This window comes from Sciurus carolinensis, chromosome 3, assembly GCF_902686445.1.
Source record: "Sciurus carolinensis chromosome 3, mSciCar1.2, whole genome shotgun sequence".
In the NCBI taxonomy this organism is placed as follows: Eukaryota; Metazoa; Chordata; class Mammalia; order Rodentia; family Sciuridae; genus Sciurus; species Sciurus carolinensis.
This window is the reverse complement of record NC_062215.1, coordinates 178,824,006-178,836,170: the sequence shown is the minus strand read 5'-3', so window position 1 is coordinate 178,836,170 and position 12,165 is coordinate 178,824,006. Positions and strand designations below refer to the sequence as shown.

The following is a 12,165-nucleotide window of genomic DNA, read 5'->3' as shown; positions in this document are numbered from 1 at the left end:
GGTGAAGCCACCACCTTGGGGAACTAACTAGTAAGTGCTGCCCCATGTAGGGCTGCTCCCCTGGCACCAGCCCGACAGCTTTGGCAAATGACAGTGGCACCCGTTCTCCAAACAATCATAAAGCAAGGGCCCGACACATGCCTCTGCCCTCCAGCAACATTCCCGCATGCCTAGGGAGAGAGAGGAAGGAACTGGTCAACACTGAGGGACAAGAAAAGGTCTGCTGCACAGGAGAATTTTTTTCTTTTTCTTTTCTTTTTTTTAAGTTAAGTCCAGCTCAGTCCTTTTTTTTTTTTTTTTCTCCAAAAAAAATTTTTTTTTTAGTTGTTGATGGACCTTTGCTGAGGACCAAACCCAGTGCCTCGCACATGCTGGGCAAGTGCTCCACCACTGAGCCACAACCCAGCCCAAGGGAGAATTTCTGAAGAACCGATTTTGATCCTTTAGTCAACAGGTCAGGGTGAAAAGTCACCCTCCTACAGGCACTTTTTGGAACCTGCTGCTGTCACCACCTGTGCCCCCTGGCAAGACGCACACATCCCTCTGATGAAGCCTGCGCTCGGCAGGTGACGCACAGTGACTAGAAACACATTCTCCGTCAATCTCATGTCATGGCCAGGGAGTCCTATAAGAAGCACGTGTTGAAGACGCTCCTTTCTGCAGGGCACAGAAAACACACCATGGCCCATGACCAGACCCTGCTCTCTGGAGAACAAAGCCCTCGACAGCACAGCTCCCCTGCGGACGGGTAGCTCTGGGGAGAGGAGCCAGGAGGGTTGAGCATAGCCTCGTCCTGATGGAGGGAGCAGGGTGCACAGCAGGCTGCAGACGGCAAGGTCTTGGATGGGGCGGCCTTGACAAAGACGTGAATCCAATCCCAGGTGGGCCTCCAGCAAGAGCACGCCAGGGGCCCGATTCAGAGGCCACCTGGCGAACCAGCCTACTCCAAATAAACCAGGAGTAAACTGAGCACAGAGAGATTTCCTCACTAGGATATAGGAGGCCTATGTCTACGAAGGAATCCACCGGACTGAGCATATCTATCCATGTGATTACATCTGAATCTTTTGTGCACTAATGTACTCCTGGATATCTGTGTTTAGATGTTCCTTGACTTAGGTGGGTTATGTTCCAGAAAGCCCATTGCTGAGTTGAGGCTCTGCGGCGGGGAACTGCCTTTGATCCCTCCACCTGCCAAGTACCTCAGTTGGCCTGGTCTACCTTAATTGTGCAAAGTAATTGTGCAAGGCACACTCACATTGACCTAGAGTTGGGCAAAATCATCCAACAGAAAGCCCATTTCAAAATCAAGTGCTGAGCATCTCAGGTAAGTTACTGACTACTGAACTGAAAGTGAGGATCAGAATGGCGGAACGGGTACACCTTCCCAACAGCCCTGAGCTGGAGACCCCGCGGGGAGCACCCTCTGCCGCAGACTGCCTGCCTAACCCTCAGAGGGCTACCTCCCAGCCAAGCACAGAGGCGGGTCTGACTAGCTAATAATGTAGGTAGTGTCGATAGGGGGCCTTCAGGAACACCTGTTGCGTTGACAGGGTTCTGGAAGGTGAAGCCATAGCTGTAAGACGGGGGAAGGGGCAACTCACACCAGCGCAAATTAAGCAACAAGGAACCATCTGTCACCCATGTCGGAAAGACTTAGGGTAAACCTTGCAGCGCAGGGGGAAGGGTCTCTTGCACTTTGCTGGAGGGGATAAACTGATACAATGTTTCTGGGAATTTGGCAACACACACCAAAAGCCATAATCATACACATACTCTTCAGCAATCAATCCTAGGGGAGTGAACCAGGACACGGGCACAGAGAGGATACCAATCAGAGTTACAAAAACAGTGAAAAAATTCAAAGTCCATTGATTTGCTGAATGCCTGCCTTTGAGGTGCTGTTCAATTACTCAGGGTTCAGCTGTACCGGGCCTGCTGCACAGCCAGAAAACGGTGGTGTGCAAGCATATTTGTGGACGGGAAGAGTTACCTGTGACCAGCTCACACACGTGTGGATGCACGGCCCACGTGTGCGGCAATAGCCGGAGGGTGCGTCTCAACATGAGCGCAACTGTGTAGGCTAGCAGTAGTTCACTGTAGGAGTTATTTTGATTTTCTTTCGTTACATTTTTTTTCTAACTTCCTGTCAACACCTGTGCAATTCTTAAAAAGTATCAAGTTTAACCACTAACCCTTGACACAGTGGTATAACTGAGCAGAGTGTGCTGTTACAGCACCAAGATCAACACTGCCAAACCCGTGTTTCACCAAAGTTTGTGGAGAGAGCTAACTGTGGGCGGTAGGGCTGCATTACCCCTCATGGACAAAAGCAGTTGTTTTTTAATCTAATATAAATTATTCTTTTAATCTAATACATTTTATTAACACACAGAGAAGTTTCTCCTGCCTTACAAATGGGTATGTGTTCTTATTTGACAACAAAAATTGAGCCATGAATTGCATTTAACTTCTTGTTTTTGTTCTAGATATTCAGAGCTAAATTCTAAATGTGTCTGCTTCCTTCTTTCTGGATTTTCCTACAGGGACCCTCTTCTTCTCTTTCACTACTTGCTCCTGTCTTTCCATCTCAATTAAAGTTTCGCTTCATCTCTGCAGAATTAGAGAACTGCAGACTGATGGCTAGGGAGTGGGAGACAGAGCTGGTCCAGCAGAGTGTGAGGGGAGTGTTACTCATCTCGTGACCGCTCAGGAGAGCAGCTCCTACTTGAACGTCAGAGGTGAGTTGCTGCCTGTCCTAGGGCCCTGACCCCTGTGCTCAGCTGCAGCCTGCGCCTGCTTGCGGCCCCAGGGCTGAACTCACATGCAGACTTGGATGATAGGTCAGTACGCCGTTGTCACACAGGGTGACATATTTCTTCTTCCACTCCTTGTTCAGTGACTTGCCACTTCGCTTCAAGAGCATGCCCTGGAAGGAAAGAAGGAGCCAACCAGTCAGCCTCATGGGAATGGAACAAGTCAGTGCAATGGTGATTGTAAACATTCTAAACTTTCTTTTTAATCTTTGCCAACTTAAGAAAATTATGCTTAATTTTGGACTGAATTTGCCTTTTTCCTCCTTATTATGTGCAACACATATAGAGTATTCACAGATTTCTTTGTGTGTCTGTGTAAAGAACTTAGCTTTGTGGGATTGGTAAAGACCCATCATTAGCCCAACAAATAACACCAAACATCCTGGGAGGGCAACACTGTACCTTTCAAATAACTCAGTCATAAACGCACAGGAAACACCTAAAGGAATAATGTTTTAACGAAAGAAACCTAAACTTCCTTTTTAAAAAATAACACAAATAAGGACATTTCATTTCATAGTTCCTTTCATTTCAGAATTTTAACTCATAAAAACTGAAATTCCATTTGCTGACTTTAATGATATCATTTTATATAGGAACTACGTGTAATTTTAAAATTCATCTTTAATGAAATCATAAGAGGGCTTCTGGAAAACTATTCAGAATTTGAAATCGACGCATCTTTGAAGCCACATTTAACCCAGTCTTTCTTGAATGACTGACTCGAATATGTTCTTGTTTTAACTATGCCTCCTGCCTCCCCGAACTCACAGGCTGTCCTGGGTTAGAAAGCTGAACGCCAGCACTGAGCAGGGTCAGTTCTGACACGGGGACCCCGGGCTCTCCCCTTCCAGCCAGGGCTTCTTGCCTGCCTAGCTTAGTCCATTTCAACTTCAGCGTTCACATCCTGACTCTGTCTGTCCCATTGAGCAGGTGATAATCTGCTAACTGGGGCCCCTGCACACTGAGGATGATGAAAGGTTCTACTGGCTCTTCCTCTGTTTGTAAACCACTCGGTCACCATGACCAGAAGAATGCACGTGGCCAATGCCAGGTGACTCACCTCACCCAGACCCAGCAAGAAGGCATGTTACAAGTTCTGAGTCGCACCCCGAGGCTCTGGGACAGCAGGTGTGCCGAGAGCCTCCCTTGGAAGTTTACTGGCCTCACTTAAGAATATGGCCACACAAGACAAAATCAGGTAAGCATTCCTTTAGGATATAGTTAAGCTCAAGTGTCAACTAATTACCAGTATTAAAGCAACACAGTGTTTTATTTACTCAAATCATAACATGAGTTCCACAAGTCCAAAGGATGAAGAGCCAGCTTGGGCTTCTGATCACTATTAAACACTGTTGCCTGAAGGAAACATTTCAAAATGTGAAACTACTTACCAAGGAATCTTTAGAAAATCATTTCTTTGTAACTTCTTATTATTTCAAGAAAATATGCAGCAAAATATGGTGCCCCTTGGTTTCTGAGAGTGTAAACCAATCCAAACCAAGCGTGGCACCAACCAACCCGAAGAACCAGCCCAGAGGAAATGTTACCGAGCTACAAACCAAAGCAATAAAAGCTTCATTGCATGGTACCAATTAGTGGGAGAGGGACAGTGACTGCCAGCAATGCAGTAACACATAAGCGACGGCTTCAAACCGCTGCACGTCCCTCCCCGGGGATCCCACCATCTCTAAACTTAGCATAACGAAACCTCTCCCAAGTTCTCCTGTGGGCTCAGATTTTTCCATCATCCATTTCAGATGGAATTCCAACAATACCAGGGGCTGGGGGTCACTGTGGTGTCACCGGAAGATTAGAGCTGCTCCGGGCTTCAGAAGGCTTTGTCCCTTCCCACTGACAAACGCAGCCACAGCTCACACCCCTGGGGCTGATGGAGTCACACAACTCGCTTGGCTGGCTTGGGGGCAAAGCCTGCACTTGTAATTATCCTTCCACCAATGAAGGCCACAAGACTTATTTATAAAGGAAAAAAAGGGAAGAGTCCAATTAGGAGGCATGGAGAGGTGATGTCATAGCTTCCTGGAGAACAGGACGAGGCTGATTAGCTCCGACTGTAGGTAGCAAACACTGTCTTAGTGAAGGAAACCCCAAACACCAGCAATCTTGATAAGTGCTGTGGCTCTCGTGGAGGAGACGGGCCCATCCCATGTGCTACACGGATGCTGCAGGTGAGATGTCGGCAGGCCTCTAGAAAGGCTCGGAGCCGTACTTCTGCCGAGGTCTTGGTCTCCATGGCTTTATTACGTGACCCCCTGTCTCAAAGAATGTCGGCTGCCCTGCTCTCTGCCTCCAGCCATGGCCAAGCAGGGCTGGGGCAGGTGGCCTGGGCAGCCCTGGCACTGTGCCTTGCTGAGCATGGCTGTGCACCCTCTCCCTCGCCCTTCGTGAGGACAGGTCAGGACAGCAATGCTGCGCAACTCATGGCTCCTGAGGCGAAGGAGCGCGCTGCACAGGGAGGTGCAGGCAGGCCCGCACACGCCCTCTTCTCTCCCCGCGCTACTGGGCTAGATCCTGCGCTCATGGGCAGCGACTGGAGCCCCCACGCACACAGGGGCTGGTGCTTGGGACCCCCGTGCAGGGCAGGCACCAGTGCCTCTAAGCCCTCCGGAAAGGGGAACGAGACTCCAGCCTGCAGATGTTCAGATCCCAAGAAACACCCGGGAACATTCCTAGCCAGGGGGTCCCTTCAGGCAGGCCTGGGAGGCCACGTCTCTGGCAGGGCAGTCCCATCCTGCTGAATGTGATGTAAGCCTGAGTGAGAGAACAGGAGTGCCACTCTAAGACAACAAGTGCAGAAATGCTCGCTGGGCGGTGGCCATGCCTGCAGCCCCAGTGACTTGGGAGGCCGAGGTAGGAGGACCACAGGGCAACTTAGTGAGACCCTCAGCAAGTTAGCAAGACTCTGTCTCAAGATAAAAAATAAAGAGAGCTGGGGCTGGGGCTCAGTGGTTAAGTGCCCTGGGCTCAATCCCCAGCGCCAACTAAGCGAACACACACCTGCACTCCACTGCCCACGGCTCTGAGGCGGGACTTGCACGGGTTAACTGGAGCCCAGCCCGGGAGCCCAGCCTGGGAGCCCAGCCTCAAGGGCCCTGGGGTCTCAGAGAACATGAGGAGCGCTGCTGGAAGCAGACCTTGGCCTTGCAGAAAATTCTAGGAGTGGGGTGGCCAGAGCTGCCAGACAGGGGAGTCCTTAACTGGCACACTACAGCTGCACTCTGGGGGGTGGCAGACCAGCGACATCCCCAAGGCAAGGGCGACGGGACCTGTACCTGATGGCTCCTGGGTTAAAACACTAACAGATCACACATTTTTTGCACCTAACAGCTTAAGCCAAACTTGTCTGTAGACTGGTTGTACACAGGCTCCCGTGAGACCTCTGGGCGAGAGTCAGGGCTGTTGGTGGGGCGCCCCGCCCCTCGGGGCCCCTTATCCGGAGCAGCAGCAGCAGCGCCTGGCCCCCGGAGAAATTCCCCGTGCACGCAGGCCCGTCTCCGCAGTTTCCACGGTCACAGCTCTTCCTTCCCCTCAGGCCAGCGGCTTCCTCACCCACACTTTCTGCCCGGCCTGTAGGCGTCTGAGCGTCCGGGCCTTGCTGCAGGGGACGTGGGATTAGGGCGGGAGATGGTGGAGCTTATCTGACATGCACCAAGACCCCTCTACCAGCTGCCACGAGGGCAGATTCTAAGCTGGCCAGATGGAAGCCAGGGTCAAGCTCTCCCACCCCGCGTGGGCCACTGGGTGGGCCGATCGGCCTCACCTGAGAGCCCACTAGATGCAGAACGTTGTCTACAGCCCAGAAGGGCAGGGCACCCCGAGTTCAACAGGCCCCCAGTGACCTGAGCACATGCTCACACCTGAGCAGGAGGCCCAGCTTCTCCAGGGGTGCTCCAGCTGCGGAGTGCTCATCGGCATGGCTGTCTGCAAAGGACTCCAGAACAGCCGCCGATTCCGCTGCCTGAGCGAGCCTGTGGAGCTGGCAGCTACACCGCATGCTGCGCAGAACAAAATGACTGCACTCTAGAATGCAGTGAGAGACGCGGTCACTGCACGGCACAGTGGCCAGGCCACCCTCACGGCACGGTGGTGGTTGTGCTTCATTCTCCCTCACGATAAAATATCACTGTTAATTTAAACTTTGTTCTTAAAAAAAAAAAACTGTGGGTTGCAATTATTCTTGATCATTTGGGGATCTATGATTATTAAGCTTTGTGTGCACGTGACTGTCTGTCATTATCGGCAAACAGCTAAGCCAGTGCTGGGGTCTCGCGAGGTGGGTGTTTCCTACAGGGTTCTAAGTGGCCCACAAGTACTTGGGAGAGGCGGGTAAGAACAGAAGTGATCAGGAGTGACCTGGGACAGGGGCGGGTGGGGACGTTGGGAAGAGGAGGCGGGGTAAGAGGCACGGACAGGCAGGGGTGGCGAGGGCGCGGTGTCATCTCGGGGACGAGTCCTGCGCTCCAGTCTCCCTCCATGCCGACGTTTCCAAGGCTATCCTGAAACTTCCGGAGCAGACCAGGACAAAGCGTGAGACCCACAGAGGTCCCGTCCTGCCCGTCCAGGGTAGGAGCAGGTGGCATGAGAAGGCCACGGGCCCTGATGCGCACCCTGCCCGCCAAGCCACCTGCTGTGTGGAGCCCCCGTCCCCCTTGGCTGGCACACCCAAGCCCCTGCGTCAGAGAAGCACCTGGAGTGAAAGAAGGCCACGGTGACAGGCTTCCCGAGGCGGGTGAGCGGAGCCTGGGATGCTGCTGAAGCCCGTGGGTAAGCACCTTGTTCCCATCCCACCTGTCACCCAGGTGGTTCTCAGCGACGTCAAGAGCCCAATGCTGTGGCCAGCAGGGCAGGTCAAGGCACTGGCTCCCCCTGGGGGGCCGAGTGGACCCCATCTTGCTACAGGCAACAGGCAACCACAGGCCGGCTCTTCCTTGAAGGACCCCAACCTGAGGACAGCCCTGGCCCCTGTGAATTCAATGTCCAGAGCCCACTTCTGAACGTGCAGTACGTCTTTGGAAAGGCTGGCCAAAACGCTGGAGAAAGGACAAAACTATGCGTCGTCTCTGTGCAAAGGACTTAAAGGACCTTCTCCCCAGAGCAGATCAGAAAGCAGCACTTTGCTATGTGGGGCAGGCGGCTGTGGCGGCTGGGGCAGCAGAGGGCGGGCAGAGGTGTGTGATCAACCGGGCCATGCCCGAGAAGACTTGGGGACAGCTTCCGGGGATGAAAAATGTGTTTCCTTTTTCTTCCTTTTTTTGATGAAATTTTCAATACTGATTTTTGAAAAGTGTTTGTAGCAAGTGAGAATCTCAGAGTGTCGGAGCCTAGAGGGCCCCAGAAATCAAAGCACTCGGCCTTAAGTGTGGCATGAAGGCGTTCTGCACGACTGGCACATCCTGAGGACAGGGAATTCTGGGTCTGCAAGCCAGGGTCCTTCTTCGTCCCAGACCCTCCCAAAGCTAAAGGTTCTAGTCACTCTGCCACTGTGAAACCCCCTGAACACGCACAGATCCCCCAAAGCCAGCAGCTAAGCAGAAACTGAGGGAAGTGCGAGCCCTGGCGCCCTTGGGCCCGCCCTACCACTGCAGCCAGAGCCCCCCTGACGTCCCAGCAGCCCCCACGCGCCTCCTGCTTCAGGCTGAGGCCGAGCTGTGTCTCTCACGGCTCTGCCACCCTGAATTCTCACACAGCTCTGAGTGCTGAGAAAGTGGAAAACCCTATAAATAGTTCACTTCAACTTTTAGAGGACACGAAGCCGCAGTCCCGCTGGCCAGAAGATGACAGAGGCCGGAAGGCTCCTGCCTGTCTGGAGACGCACAGGCGGGCGGCTCCCATCAGTGAGTGCAAACGGCCCTTAGGATTCTAAGTCTCTTTGAGTCGCTGTAACCCAGGGCAAAACCACATGGTGGAACGTCAGAGTGCATCCTTTGTCCATCTTTCAGATGCCACTTCCGTGCATGTGAAAGACTCCTAAGACTGTCGCCGGCCGACCTTCATGGCACAGACCTCAATAACAGGGAATGTTTTATTCGCCTCTCATGTGGCCTCAATCTTAAAACACTTCTTATTTTTCAACAACACTGGGCTCATCCGAGCCAGGTGCATTCCCAGTGCCGCACCATTACTAACCCTTGGACAGCTTGCCCCCAGTGACCATTATCATCCCATTTTACAGACGAGGACACTGAGGCACAGAGAGGTCGTGTACCTTGTCCACCCGGCACAGCTGGCATGGCGACTATTTTCCAAAAACGGCTCCCAGCGACCAGCACTTCACAGCACCCCTGCTGGTGTAAGTAAATCACCCCATGCTGACTCTGGGCTGCCTGGGGATGGCTTTAACCCATGGAACCCACGAGAGGGATGCCATCTGTGCTAGTTTAAACCTTAAGAAAGCCTGGCAGCCTCTGCTTGGCACAGCTCTGGCAAACTGGTGCCCCTAAAGGTTTTGTAGTCCTCAACCAAAATTTTCTGGGAAGTGATAAAATGACTGTTTTCTCAAATCATTTGGTTTCAAGTGGATTCCAATGCAGCAACTGATGAGAAAAACAGAACCGGGCTCCCTTGCTGCTTTACAGGCAGCTGACTGAGGCTGGTGGGACCTAGAGATGTCAGAGGAGGCTGCATGAAGGCCAGGCAAACACTACCTGAGGCTGGAGACCAAGCCGTGCACTGGCAGAACCCGCAAACCCTCTGCCCAGGGGGGTATCGTGCAGCCAGGGAGCCCCAGGAGCCTGTGCGCCTGGCCGTGGATCTCCAAGCTGAACGCTGAAGCGGCTCCTGGCTCTGCTAAGCAGGGGTGAGAGGGAAGGGCTCAGGAGCGTCTCCTGCAGAGTTAGAGAAGATACTCCCAGCTCCGAACGCCACCTGGCTTCTCATTGACAACTTCTGCCAGCAGAAACTCCTGGAGTAAGGATGGGCCTTGGAACCAAGGTGAACTGCAGGGCATGCTGGTAAACAAGACCTCAGTGTGTGGAAGTCAGACCCTTTTCTTGAGAATTCAGAAAAACTTTCAGCAGTGCCTCAAAGACCCTTGCAATTAGAGTGATAGAGCAGAGACGGAGATCTGTGGATTGGGTTTTTGTCAAATGAAATGGATTATAATTTGATACAAAGGATACCCATAGGGTTTTTAAAGGAATTATACCACTGTGAACTAAAACTCAGAGAAGTTCAAACTGCCACAGCGGTGCTAGGCCTCGACACTCCAGCACAACAGAAGCAGGACAGGACAGCTACAAAGAGGAAAACGCAGGCCATTTTTTACAGAAGAAGAGCTGAGTCCAGGCCCCAGTCAGGCTCTCCGGGGAGAGGACTTCCATCTCCTATGCCCAGAGCAGGGTGGACCTGCTGGATGGACACGTGCCTGTCTGGATTTCAGAACTGCTGTGGACCAGGGGCTCCCGGGTCTCTTGTTCCTCTCCACCTCTGTTGAATAAGGAGGGGATCTGTTGTAGTTCTCCTGTGCCTGGGTGACTGCCACATGGTGTGTGTGCGTGTGTGCATGTGTGCGCGCATGTGTGTGCATGTGTGTGTGTGCACAGAAAATAAAACACTCCCTCACCTCCAGACCAAAGTACCTGGTCTTCAGATGGTGAGGACCAGATCCAAGAAGCCTCATTCACACGTGCACCTGGTGAGGTGATGAGGCTGTGGGCTTCAAGCTGAGCCTGATGCCACAATGGCTTGGAACTCTGGGGTTTGGGGCTATGGGTGCCTAGCAAAAGGGAGGGAAGACTCAAGTCACTAGTCTCCACAGATGACCACCCCCCACCTCCCCACTGGTTTTCCTGGCCCTGGTTCATCAGTAGAATGTCACGGGAATGACATGGAGCCAGTTCTAGGGTTCCGGCCAAAGCCTGAAGGAGACTTGGCAGCCCCTGTGAACCCTGAGCTGCCTTGTGCAAAGTCAAGACTGTTCTGCTGGGGAGACCAGTGAAGAGGGAAAGACTCTGGGACTACAAGGCGGAGAACGAGGTACGGGGTGCATGACGGCCACTGACCTTCACACACTGACCTCCCGTCACCAGTTCTGATCCTCTGGAATGACCTTGGATGTCTCCTGTGGAACAGAGATGACCACAGGGCCAGACCAAATTCTCAGCTCAGAGAGTCCCAATGGCTCATGAGCAGGTGCTGTTTTAGATTCCATTTCTCACCAAGCAATGGGTGACCCAAACAGTGGAGGCAGCAGAGCCAGAGGCCTGGGCTTGTGCTTGTTGCCCCAGGGTCCAGGGGCCTCCCCGGCTGGGATCTCACCACCAGACCAACAGCAGCACTTTCACATCTGTACTTATTTGCCAAGTTAGAAATTCAGGGGCCTTGTGACACCTCAATCATCCCTCTTATCTTAGTGGGAAATGGCCCAGGTTGATCTAATTTCTGCCACCTTGTTAATTGACTGACAAGTCTGGAAGACAACAATTTTAATGCTCTACCACCAAAATACCAGGACCCCAGGCAGGCACTCCTTGCTTTTTGCTCCAGGACCCTTTTCTATGGTGTGCAAAGTGCAGAATCGGCTCTCGGCTGTAGTCTCTTTCTTCATTCATGCCGATGCTTTGTCTAGTCCCAAGAGGTCATTGAAAGCCAAAAGCAATGTTAAGTGTACAAGCTTTAAATAACTTACAAAGTTAACATAATGAATGTAAGTGCTATCTGAAATCCATTGCTCAGTGTTGGCTGCAGCCCCAAGCTGTGATAAAACACCACTCATAAATTTATATTAAAGCTCTGCTCGATAGCAATTATTTACCAACAGAGATTTATTGACTGCATTAGGGGCTGGGGGTCTCACCCAGGCAAATCAGTCTTTGTTTTGAGTCTGAGGAGCCTAGAGCACGGGCCTCTGCTTACATGAGGATCACTACCACACCGGGGTGGCCAAGCTCCTCCGTGACAGTGCAGCACTGGGGGCCGCGTGGGCCGCCCCAGGTAAGGCCAGACCATCAACAGGCACGCCGGCCCTGACCCCAGGCAGCATTCCTCACCAGGCACGGGAGCCGCTGGGCCCTGGCGGATGTCCCCAACAGCACCGTGGGATTTAGTGACAGAGACCATCCTGCCTGGAGGGGACGACAGGCTCCAGTCGCCAGGTTTAAAGAGACAATGTTTGGCCATGCTTAAAAACACCCTGCATGTTCAGGAATGTGTGATGTTTGTACTTTAAAACAACGAAACCCTGATGCTCAGCTGCGCCTGGGGCGGTGGTGCACGCCGGAGGCCGAGTTGGGAGCCCAGGAGTTTGGGGACAAACTGGGCCACATAGCAAGACCCTGTCCAAAACCAAACAAAAACAGTGGCCTCTGAGTTCATACAGTCCTACAGTTAA

At 52.4% G+C, this 12,165-nt stretch overlaps 1 protein-coding gene across 8 annotated transcripts in view; it reads right to left on the bottom strand.

The window, feature by feature from the left end:
* Positions 1-12,165, bottom strand: part of Agap1 (ArfGAP with GTPase domain, ankyrin repeat and PH domain 1) — a 480,841-nt gene that overhangs the window by 185,988 nt on the left and 282,688 nt on the right. For all 8 annotated transcript variants that reach the window (XM_047543038.1, XM_047543039.1, XM_047543040.1 and 5 more), the window contains one exon: positions 2,825-2,929. In XM_047543038.1, the coding sequence (XP_047398994.1) occupies positions 2,825-2,929 (105 nt within the window). The remainder of the gene's footprint in view (positions 1-2,824; positions 2,930-12,165) is intronic.